Source organism: Saccostrea cucullata, unplaced genomic scaffold (genome assembly GCF_032062105.1).
Source record: "Saccostrea cucullata isolate Sc308-1 unplaced genomic scaffold, CSIRO_AGI_Scuc_v1 ctg8927, whole genome shotgun sequence".
NCBI lineage: Eukaryota > Metazoa > Mollusca > Bivalvia > Ostreida > Ostreidae > Saccostrea > Saccostrea cuccullata.
This window is the reverse complement of record NW_026924927.1, coordinates 1-12,589: the sequence shown is the minus strand read 5'-3', so window position 1 is coordinate 12,589 and position 12,589 is coordinate 1. Positions and strand designations below refer to the sequence as shown.

General features: G+C 32.1%; 1 protein-coding gene and 1 long non-coding RNA gene across 2 annotated transcripts; one reads left to right on the top strand and one right to left on the bottom strand.

Annotated features, from left to right (window-relative positions):
- Positions 1 to 536: 536 nt before the first annotated feature.
- Positions 537 to 1,929, bottom strand: LOC134267618 (uncharacterized). The gene is made up of 2 exons (XR_009992201.1): positions 1,766 to 1,929; positions 537 to 1,241 (listed from the first exon to the last, which is right to left on the bottom strand). It is a non-coding gene; the product is annotated as an uncharacterized LOC134267618 (long non-coding RNA).
- Positions 1,930 to 2,795: 866 nt separating this feature from the next.
- LOC134267617 (failed axon connections homolog) lies at positions 2,796 to 8,130 on the top strand. Its single transcript, XM_062749816.1, has 6 exons — positions 2,796 to 2,987; positions 6,302 to 6,425; positions 6,579 to 6,781; positions 6,967 to 7,163; positions 7,306 to 7,422; positions 8,023 to 8,130. The coding sequence occupies exons 1-6, from the start codon at positions 2,878 to 2,880 to the stop codon at positions 8,124 to 8,126; spliced, it is 855 nt and encodes a 284-aa protein (XP_062605800.1). The 5' UTR covers positions 2,796 to 2,877; the 3' UTR covers positions 8,127 to 8,130.
- The last annotated feature ends 4,459 nt before the right edge of the window (positions 8,131 to 12,589 follow it).

Here is a 12,589-nt window from a genome sequence, read left to right as displayed (position 1 = left end):
AAAAATTGGTTTACAGTTTCTTGTTAAATATTAATGGACATATACACCTTAGATATTTTATTTGTTACATGTAGGACATTTCATGCCTTCACTACATATACATGTACTTATAAATTAATGCTTTATTTCAAGTACTCATCTGAGTATTTTTCTACAGAAAGAAATCTGTAAAATTTCCATCCATTTCATACCATTATCCATTTTTGTAACTTTCTCTTCTCTTTTGCTTTGTTTAAATTCATTCTTATCTTTTAGATGATGGCAGGTAAAAAAAAACAGATCAAAAGATCCCCAAAAAATTAAGCAACAACTTTCTTTTTCCTCAATATCAAATCATATTCATCTATTAAATACCCATCAAAATGTCAAATATTAGATATATTTTTCTCTAATACAACCATGAAAATGTGTGCATAGGTAACATAATTTTTGGAAAAAACGTTATATTTTATTTTACATGACTCTGTATTTCAGTATAATTGCATATTCAGTGATATTCCAACATATCTAAAACAAATACAAAATAAAATGCAATAGACATTTACTCCAGATTAAATTATAATTAGTAATTGACTAAACTTCAATCAAACTGAAGGATGGGAAACCATTAAGAGTTTAACATTTTAGAAACCAATACTATGGCAGTGGAATATATATTGGGAAAACATTTCTACTTGTTACACTCAACTAATGGCACGAATTGGGAGAAAATGCCATCATACACTTCTCTGATGTCACAAGAAAGCCCTCGACATAAATCATGCAGCTGAGAGAATAGGACACCCTTGCTGCAAGCTATGACAAGGGAGTTAACTCATGCAACTACATCACATCTGAAACCCCTGTATGCTTGTCTCAATCTGATGGAAATCAAGACATTTGTAACAGGAATGTAAACATGCAGTCTTAACCATGCACCCCAATTCTAAATTTTGATCATAAATGATGAGAAAGAATTTGTTCATGCAATATAGTTAGTAAAATATTTCAACATGCTTCTTTTTCATTTCTGAGCATTTTGAAATTAGTAAGTGATTAAAACTTTTACCAGGTTGAATCTAAATCTATATCAAATGACCCAAACCATTTCTTGAAAATCATTTTTCATTGCATGTTGTACACCTGTCTACAATATTTTTTATCCCCAAGTCTTGAATGACCATCTTCATGTTGACTTTTCATTGCCTGTAGGTGGGGTTGACAAACGTGGATGTAGCTTGCTTATAAATTGGATTCTCCCCCTACAATACATATACAATATGTCAGATAATGATTACAATACTATGTGTCTTTGGTATTCAATAAACAGCGTGCCCTCTATTTATTTTTTCCAAACATTGGGTTTTTATAAGTTGATGTTGTTTTTTTATAAATTGGATTTTCTCCCTGTTAAAAGAAAAGAATGGTTAAATAACATGCAATTTATAATAATCATTATGCATAAAATAAAACCATGAAAGTCATTTTCTGTCCCCAAAATAAGTATTGATTTATTTACCATTTAAAATAAAAGAAATTTTAATGAATGTCTACAATTTCTAGTCATCTTAATGAAAGATTAAAATTCTTCTTTCGTTTTAGTAAAAAAATATTACAGAACAGAATAAATCAAAAAATTTAAGACTCTGGTATATGTACATTAAAATTAAAATGGAAATGTCTCCAATGCATTCATACATGTATATCTAACTTTTAACTTAAGTTTCAATATATTTTTCCATTAAATCTGACTATTTCTACACAGAATTTGCCAGTTGATTCTTACCGTATCCCACTTGGCATTCTGCGCCTCCTTTTCAAACCTGGCCAGCTCTCGCTTGTCACTGATCGTAGTAAACAGCTTCCAGATAAGAAGAAGAAGAATTCCAAAGAACACAATACCTGCTATCACTCCTTACACAATGGCCAAGACGTTCACCTTGGATGGGCAGTCTGAGAAATTAACCAATTAATAATTAACGATTTAATCCAATTTAAAGCACCTTCCATTTTGAACTTATATTGAAACATTTATTTCCAATGCATCTACTTGATACTTTCAAACTGTAGCTGTATATTTATAAAATAACGTTTATTGTTTCAAAATATTAGGGATGGCAATTGATTGCTTACCGGTTAACCGCAAGACGTTCCGACCGATTAACAGGTTAGTCGTATCAAGATATACGCACATGTTGACATTTTCTTTTGATATACACAAAAAGGCTAAAAAGACGTTAAAAGTTACATTCTGTTTATTTTGATCGGGGAATTTTATGTACATAAGAGTGTATTTTAATTCAATTTCAACATACAAGAAAAAAAAACATGAATCTTGCTTGAGAAATCCGTACCGGATTAATTTTCCCATACGCAAATGCTTTCAAGTTACGTGTTATATAAAGGAAAACATTTGCAAATGTAAATATTTACAATTTACAACGTTCTTTAAAATAGTATTATTTAAAAGATAACGGCAAAATATAGATCATTAAAAGTGCTTAACGGTGGTGTTTTTAATATCATTAAAAAACCCACAGGACTATCTGGATAATTAATTAAATTTTGCATATGCCCTATCCATCTTAGAACAAATGAATCAGATACAAACAAATATATGTATCATAAAAATTGAAAATAACATTATGAGTCATGTATTAATGCGTAAAATGAGCAAGTTTCACGGCGTATTTTCTAACAAGTATGATGGGGAGTGCCTATGTAGATTGAAAGGGTTGGAAAAAAGGTCAAAATTTAGAACATTTTTTTTCAATTGCTAAGAATTTACGTATTTATGTACATAACAGATAGCCATACAAACGAAACCGGATTTTAACACTTGAAAGACGATGGACGTTTAGAAGTATTATATATTCAATAACTTTAAAAAGTAGTATAATGGAAGGAGTGCAGACATTTATGAAAACTCATTACAAAGAGATATGCGTGGCTGCTTCTCTTGGAATTGCTGTCATAGCAGTGTTTAAGAAATTCACAAAAAATAGCAAGTAAGTGACTAATCACATTCTTAACCACATGTATGGAGAGCCAGAGGGGTCAAAACAATTTAACTGGTTGTGCTTTCAACAATTAATGCGCCCGATCATGTCAAAAGTTTTAAATGGAAGGCTATTTAACATATATTCAAATATTTGAATCTTTCTTCAAATAATTGTACCTATCTTCAATTAGTAGTAAACGTATTTGGACCTAGTATTTTCAAATGAATTGAAGATAGGTACAGTTGAATTAAAGATAAATAATTAAGATCAAATGAATTATACCTATCTTCAAATGAATTAATGATCTATAGGATTGAATAATTGAATTTAACCTAAAGATAGATGAAATTGATTTGAATATTGATACAATTGATTTGAAGAAGGATTAAAATTTAAATATAATAATGTTAACTTGGCATTCCAGAAAAAGGCGGGTTAAAAATATAAGTGGTACATGTACATGTATGTTTTATTTCTGATGAAAAAAAGGGGGAAACTACACCTTTCAAGATAGGAGAATTCTTACAACAAATATTTTCATTATGATTTTTTTTAGATCACGTGATTAAGAACTGTCAACATGTTTGTTTTCTTTCTTATTCTTCTCTTTTAAATAAGAATTAGATTTTATTTGATAATTGTCCTGTCACATTTCGTTTTCTTTCTTTGTATTGTTACTTTTTCCTTGAAAGTTGAAGGGTATAAAATTATAGTGATCGGGATGTCCGTTCGTCCCTCTGTCTAGCTGTATGTACGTCTGTCTCATGCTTTGGGGTACCCATCTCTTATCCGCTTGTCCCTCTAGGTCTTAAACCACTGAATAAAATTTAATGTGACTGACTTTCACAATTTTTTTGTTAAATTTAGGGCCATTAACCCCGTATTTATCTTTTAGATCCAACACATATTTCAGGTTTCCTTTAGCCAAACACGGACACTGAAATTCTTTCAATACTATTGAAGATTACATTACCCATCTCCTATACGCAACACGGAATTGACGACTAATTTTTTCCGGCCGTTATTTCCCGATAATGTCAAGGAGCACACGGCGGGTGTGACCAGTTGGCAAGGGATGCTCACTCCTCCATGGCACCTGATCCCACCTCTGATGTATAAGAGTTCCGCGTTCGCTCTGCTCCTGCGCATGCTTTGTATTGTTTTAAGAACTTTTGATCTTGAATAATGTTCATTATGTCTGCATGTTTCATTCCTTTAAAACTGAATAACATTTAATGATACTTTCGCAGATTCTTTATAACATAATGCCATTGTGAACCTCCTATTTTACTTCTTGATCTGGGAAGCGGGGGATTTCATATATAGTGAACTCGGTGCTCACAGTACCTCTAGTTTAAATATTGAAGGTTACCCATCGCTTATTCACAACTCCTCCTATACCACTGAATAAAATTTAATGATACTTCACTGATACTTTATAATACTTTTCAGTCTACTATAATGAAATGTAGATTAAGGCGTCAACTATAAAACAGAAATGTGAACTAAACACCATTATGATGTTTCCGATCGTAAACTATAGTTTACAGTAGATGAATCGAGTTCATAAAATCTGAAACTATATATATGTTTAGTTCATTTTTGTGAATTTTACTTACCATAATAAGCTGAGTAACGTAAAGAAACTACAAGAATTCAATGTGTCAACAGAAAAATTTAGGTTTAATTAACACACTGAACAAAGTCCTGTCGCAACAGTAAATCTTCCATTTAGCATATTATCAGTTGACACATACAGAGGTGGACATGGGTTTTTTTCGTCCAGAGAATTCATGCACTTTAATTTGATTCCACTGCTAGAAGCATGAATTGCTTTAGTTCGGGATCTTGTATGTGTTTGACTGTGTAAATATATCTTGGTTTTATGAATTCTTGTGCGTGTTCAGTCTCCAAAACACCGAAGAAAAAGATACAAGAGCGAAAATCTGCGCAGGGTAAGATGGCCGCTAGTCAACAAATACTTCACGGTAATGCAGAGAATCAGTAAATGCAACACACCCAGCACATAGCTAGGTTATGTTTCCTATCATCAATTACAGCCCATGCAATCAATACCTATACAGACGGAAATGCAAAGTGCACCACCAGAATTTCCAATCGAACAATTCTCTCCAGGCTTCCCAACAGTGGGTTCAAGGAATTTTTTTCTCAGATATTATGAGCCAAGAACTTGAAAAGTTAGAGTTGATTGAGATTTCCTTGTCAAACTTTAAAAATGACATAAAAAGCTTAAACACTCGCGTACTAGAGGGAAAAAAACAAGAATGTATTTCAAAATCACTCGACACTAAGGGTAAAAACAGCTCAAAAGCACTCAATGAATTGAAAACAGCGTTGGAAAATTCCATGAAGAAAAACATAAGGCTCACAAATAGAGTTCTTACAGATTAATGCTAGAGCCCGTCTGATATGACAACGGCACTAGCAGGCCAGGGGAGCAAGAAAATTGTGAAGTCACTATAAAGACAAAATGCTCTATCAATTGAGAACTATTGGATGACATTCAAATTGAAACGTTACCTAGAATCGGCATGATAAGCAACGAAAACCGCGCCCTATTGTAGCAAAATTTACTAGATTTTCCCAGCGGGAACTCATCCAGAAAAATGCCTACAAAGGTAAAAGACACAAACCTCTCGATTGGTGAACAATTCCCAAAAGAAATACAAGAACGGAGAAAGGGCGTGTACCCCATTTTCAAGAAAGCCAAGGAAGATCAAAGTAGGGCCTAGTTAAAGACAAGCTGTACATTGATGGAAAGATAATACATTGGTGCTGGTTCTGAAACACTGGATGATCTTAACGCAGAGAGGACAGGAAGAGGTGGTTGCGGGAAATAGAGGTGTCAGGAGAGCCAAGATGCATTACGAGTCATTGGATGGAAATTACTCGGTTTTAACAATAAATGGAAAGATAACAAATTGAAAAAATAAATTGTGTACGTATGACCTAATTTTTCCTATGTGAATTCTGGATTAACTAGAGGTACTGTGAGCAATGAGCTCACTAAATGATATCCCCCGCCTGCCATATATGAATACAATGGCAGTGTCCATGTTTTGCTATGGGAAATCCAAAATATGTGTCAGAACAAAAAATAAAATAGGAGATGCACAATGGCAATATGTAATAAAGATATTCCTTGAAAGTCTCATCGCATGAAAGGAGTTGCGGATAAGAGATGGGTACCCCAAGCGTAACAGGCGGACGTACTTAGATCACTAATATATACTATTTCTTTTCAAAGGGGGGTATAATTATGATTGTCTGTATTTTTTATTCTTGTGTGTTTTCTTCAGAAAATCTTACCCTAGAGACACGGTTATTCACCATACAGTTCCCAGAGGTCCGTTTGCTCCTAGTCTAACTGCATTCGCTGTAAAACTGGAAACCTATTTGAGAATGGCAAAAGTTCCATATCAGGTTTGATACTGAGTATAAAGGATTGTTGCAAGAAGTCACTCATGGTTATCCATTTGTATTGTCTTTATAATTGAATTCATTTATTTACAACTGAATGAACTTATTGCTATAAGAAATATATGTAAAGGATCAATTTTACAATATTCAAACCAGAATGAATACGACAGCGGTAGAAACAGAAGTTCTAAAGGAAAAATAACATGGATTGAATACAATGGGGAGGAGGTGGCAGATTCAGAGTTTTGTGTCAAGTTCATCAATAAAACACTCAATATAGATCTGGACAAAGATTTCACAGACGAGGAAAAGGCCATAGCTTATTCTTTTCAAAAAGTGGCGGAGGAGTACTTTTACTGGTACATGTTAAAACGAGATTGAATCTAGACCTCTATTAATTTTCAGTGAATAATTTACACATGTGAATTTTTCTTGTATTTTAATATTCAAATATGTGTGCATGCCAATCCAGGCATCCTGTTCTTATTTGTATCCATCCTTACATGTAATAATGACAATTGGATCATTTTCCTTTTCAATACAGGACAATTGTGCTACATCGTTGGGTTTACGATGAAGCCAACGAACTTTCCAAATATGTTAAAATTCCTTGGATCTTCAAGAAACTGATGAAGCGTGTCTTGGGAAAACAAGCGCATGCGCAAGGAATGGGTCGCCATTCCCAAAAAGAAGTGGAGACAATCATTGTTGAATGCTTTACGAATTTTTCTAACTTTTTAGGTTTGTGCAAACACATAATTTGTTTTTACTAGACATATACCCCGGTATAATAAATATACCGGTATAATGAAAAGGCATGAATATCAATGCAAGCACATTTGCTTGAACAGAACTCGTAATTTGGTATTGTTTCTGTTTTCAGGGAAGAAAAAGTTCTTTCTGGGAGAGAGGCCTTGTCAGTCGGATTGCGCTATATTTGGAATTCTCTCCCAGTGCTATTGGAATGGATTTGGATCATTTTTAGAGGAAGAATTCAAAAGTAAGGAATCTGTAGCGGTAGCTCAATAGTCTAGAAAAAATGAACGCCTTTTTTCAGACCAAGCCAGCTATAGATCCACATATCCCGTTGAAAATATACATTAACTACAATTGGAAGCTCCTTTGAATTGTCTGTTATTCTGTCTGTACATAACAGTTTAATTTCCAGACAATACATGTAGTTTCAAAAGCCTGAGCTTTTGCATTGAAATTTTATTTCACAACTTTTTTTTATCTCACAAAGCCTTATGGTCTTAAGAAGACCCGTATTGCTTTTAGAGTCAAATGTCAAGGTCATTATTTAAGACAAGAACAGAAATTTATATGTTGCATACATTCATTTCAGGATATAACTTTAGATATCTGTAAATTTTCACATTGAAACTTAAAGTCAGAAATTTAAGTAAAATTTTTACAAACATTTTTAAGACTCTTATTAACTTAAAGTCCAAAGGCTGAAAGGTCAAGATTCTTCTGTCTTTCCATCTGCCTTTTCTTCCACTATCCTCTTTTTCTGTGGAGGGGGTGGGTGGGTTCGGTGATTCTCTGATTGAAGTACACATGTACCTTGTAATTTTTCTTTTATACATGTACATTTCAGAGTTTGAAAATCTTTGTGGATACTGTGAGAGAATGAAGGCAGAATTCTGGCCAGATTGGGATGACTGTATTACACACGGTGGGACCAAGAAGGCCATTAAATGAGGAAGACAGAAAGAGACAGAGTTGATTAGTAGAACCTCTTCTGAATGAAGCAACAAACACAGTGTGTACACAATTGTAGGACATTTGACTCTAAAGAATCTACACCCAATGACCTAGTGTTTTGATTGTGCCGCATATAGTACTACGATGTACTCACTAGGGAGAATAGTCTTTATATATTTTTTCGGTTGTATAAATATTACTTTTTTGAATATATATTACATGGATTATAAAAATAAAGAATAATATGAAATTTTTATATGTTCTTGATGTCTTAATTATATCTCATTGGGGGTACAATATATTGGGCAAGTTCCAGAAAGTAAGAACACAGTGGCTTGGTCCAGAAAAAAATAATTTAAAAATGATGAAATATTCCTACAGATCGCCATAAAAAATAATAAGACAAAGTCTTCCTACATCAAAATTATTTGCATTAAATTTGGCCTATCTGTTATGTACTACCTTTTGGACAAGTAGTAAGTTCGAAATCCGTCAAGAAAAATGGTTCTCGAGACACTGAAGGAAAAGCTTGTGTGCTGACCCTCTATCTTTAGAAATCTTAAAATTAATAGGGCAATACATTATACCAAAGCATTGAAAATGATAATTATGTATGTAGTATTGTTATTATGAAATTCAAAGCTTTTCATCATTATTAATTTGACGACATTCAATTATCCATTTTACTAACAGAAAAGTACTAGAAATGAATTTAATAAAGGGTTATTTACAGTGTAAAGTATATTCTGTATAAGCACCAAAAATATGGACTAGAACTTGTTTGTAAAATTAGAAATGAATGCTTAGAACGATAACTCCAAGTCACTTGTCATAGGCCTCGGAACCGGGGGGGGGGGAAATGTACACACACACACACTTTTTTTCCAAATATATACTTTGTATAGACATTGAACATTGCTGCGTAGGTCTAGCACCCCACTTTGCACAGACAAGTCGTAGTATAGGTTAAAAATGAGGAAAGTGGTGGTTTTCGGAAAAAAATTTGGGTAATGAAGTTCGAACCTAACCCGGGCCCCCACAAAATAGGATTTTCGTGTTTTGGGAAAAAGAACATTCCCTTTCTTTCTTTCTTTTTTTTTTTGCTTGTCAGTTTTTTTTATAGGTCTGATTTTTTATTTCTCTTACACTTAGCCCTCTCCCACTTTCAATTTGCTTCTGACGCCAATGCTTGTACAAAAAAAGAAAATTCTATTTAAACTTCATTTTTTTTAACCATTTTGATATTTACAATTCCCTACTAAGGCAATTCTGATGATCATAAATTTGAATGTCATTTGTTTATTGACAAAGGAGATAGAGAATTTTTACAATTCTTTATATTTTAAAAAAAAGGAAACAAGGTCTGTACCTTTGGTTTTGTTTAAATGTATAGAAAATATCATGGTTATAACGAAAGGAGATTCAACAAACCAGTTGATTCAGTCTAATTGTATTTAGAATTAACTTGTATAATGAAAACAAAAACATGACATGTACCTTGTTCAAAATGAAAAAAAAAATCTCTCTGGAATCTCAACAACTGACATTAAAATTTTTGATGATCATTAGAAATACCTTTAATAAGTTGGTTTATTATAAGTACTGTAAACATACGAAAATAAAATATGAATGAAAACTTTTAGCTTATATTGTTTCAATGCATGCCCCTTTAACCTCACGCATTGGAGCCAAGGAGAACAACTTGGAGGGAAAATACAATGAAGGTCATACAGAAAACTGTATATGGTATGGCTTAATAGATAGTTAAAAAAGTAAAACCAGGAAGACAATCTAATTATAAAATATTTATTTCATATAAAACTTTTTGCTATACACAGAATGGAAGCACAGAAATAAACACATTTAAAAAACGCATGAATGATTCAGATCATTGATTAACTAGTGGGAGTCATTTTCTTGAATGGAATTCTGGAATATTGATCGTGTGTTTTAAGTTTCTGTCAGTTCTGGATTTCATGACATATTAGAGCAAAAACTAAACACTGAAACTTTGAAATTAAATAAAATAATGTGAATTAAAAGCCGGATTCTTTTTTTATTTATACATGTAACACAGATTAGTGCTTCTAGCAAATATAAGAGACATAAAATTAATGTAATTTCAAATTGATCAAAGGATGTACCACTCAATCAAATTGCATCTATAAAATACACAACCATTTCATTGAAAAACAAAATCAAATATACAAAAACAATATAAAATGAAAAAGCGTCAAATTCTGCAACAATATTTGCACTCCTTTATGTGTACTTGTATATATATCTTATGCATGTTTAATATGTCCTATTCATACAAAGTTACAAGAATATCAAATATTAAATCAATAATTCAAATGGTGTAAGTGTTATATATTTTACTTTGACAACACATGCACATGACATATGCAGCCAATTTTCTATAATATGAAATACAAACCTCCTTTCACGCAAATACCGTATAGCGGTAAAACGCCAAATTTTACACCCGCCAAGAAAACCCGCTATACGGTAAATGCCATATGTATAAAAAACTAAATGTTGGTGGTATACATGTGTATTTCACTACATGTACAGTATGCATGTATTAGAAAATACAAAGCCAGATTAATAAATCCATGATTATTTACCAAAAGTTCATTTTCTCAATGATCCTGATAAAATTTCTATTCTCCATCAATTTTCAATTCTAACATAACTATATTTGTGCAACAGGTTTTAATATACGGTTCATAAATCCTCTTATCACTCATAAATTGTTACATCAGTATGAATTCCCAAATGAAATAATGTTTACAAGTAAACTGCAATTAATTTTGAGTTTGCATGGCAAAAAATGAACAAAAAGACATTTAAAGGGATTATAGAAAATCAAACCTTTAAGAGTTATCTCTCTTATCAGAGTACTGAATGCAGATGATCCTTGAAATACTTAATAATATGTATAACTATAAACATGGTACAATTTCAAAATAGAAAAAAAAATAATTTTTTCCCCCCAAAAAAAATTTTTACTCATCGATTTCTTTAAATATTTGATTGTTGTCCAATTTCACATAAATTACTTTTTGAGGTAATCATTTTTCTGCTGAGCACAAAACTTAATATGAAAACTTTGGCAGTTTCTTTAAAATATAATTTAACACTCGGCTTAGTTGGATACTAACGGGGATATAAGTTGTAGCAAAAGTCTAAAAGAAATCGAATTACGAGCATACTCAAGGTACATGTATACAATATACTCCTTAAAGCTGCTTAATCCGAAACATGCACATATTATCTTACACAATAAAAGTACGTCATTACATAGAAAATATGAAGAAAAAAGAATAAATTATAGGACTGATTTAATAGTTTATTACAACAATCCTTACAAGGAAAACATAGATCAAAAATCTCACTGACAAACAGAATTTCCTGACAGGCAGTTAAGATCTGTTGTGAAGTCACCTTTGAAAAAAATAATTTTATCGGTTTTATCTAATTGTGAAGATAAATCAAACCTTAGTATTTTTTTCCCCATTAGTAAAAGTCATAGAAGTCATAATATATCTTTTAAAATTGAGTGAATTAATTGAATATAATGTATAGTAATTTTTATATTAAAATGCATATTAAAAGAATAAAGGAAAATCAGATATTTTTGTAAAGGAAGTTTAGTAACAAAGGCTAAAATAATGTCCGTGTACAGGTATAAGTACTATGTTGTGAAGAAAAATGCTCGGGTTTGTTCTTAATGATATATAAGCGATAAATTGAATTTTTCGAAGGTGATTTCACGCGATATCAACATAGGATTATTTTTTGTATGACCTAACAAAAATTATTTTTTTAACTTTTGAATTTTGATCTTTTAAAAGAAAAAGACTTCGAGGATATAATTTGTGAAAAGTTGATACAATTTATGGACAATAATATTTCAAGAAGAAAAACAAATATATTTTTTGCGATTAGAATCGGACTGTTGAAGACCTCATTCGCGATAAGAAGTACTCGGCCGCGAAAAATAAGGGAACTACAGTAGTTGGAATTTTACCAAGTCCAAGGGGCATAACTCTGTCAAAAGTTGACCTACATATTTATATGATCAATCTGTATACCAACATTTCATTTCAGTATGTGCAATGATTGTGAAGAAAATGAAGGAAACTTAGTGGACCAATAGACAGACCGGTTGACAGACCGACCAACTGACAGACAGCAGCAAATTAAAGCAATATACCCTCAATTCTTCGAAGGGGGATATAAAAAAAATTATTATTTAAATAATGAACACATATATGTTGATTTCAGTTAAAATCACCAGACTGTTTGTTCTAAATCCTCAAATATGAAAAAAAGAGATGAGGCCTAAAAAAATAATAACTTGGTTCTCAGGCTCCCCGTGTGTAGAAGTTCCAAATTGGCATCAATTTCAACATGGAATTCATTCGGAATTACTCGGAACAACTTGGAAGCATTCG

What these genes read in the sequence shown, in the direction of transcription:
- LOC134267617 (XM_062749816.1), top strand. Translation starts at nt 2,878, where the DNA reads ATGGAAGGAGTGCAGACATTTATGAAAACTCATTACAAAGAGATATGC. An exon ending in TGGCAAAAGTTCCATATCAG is followed by an intron (nt 6,426 to 6,578) that starts GTTTGATACTGA and finishes TATTCAAACCAG; the next exon opens with AATGAATACGACAGCGGTAG. An exon ending in TTTAGAGGAAGAATTCAAAA is followed by an intron (nt 7,423 to 8,022) that starts GTAAGGAATCTG and finishes TGTACATTTCAG; the next exon opens with AGTTTGAAAATCTTTGTGGA.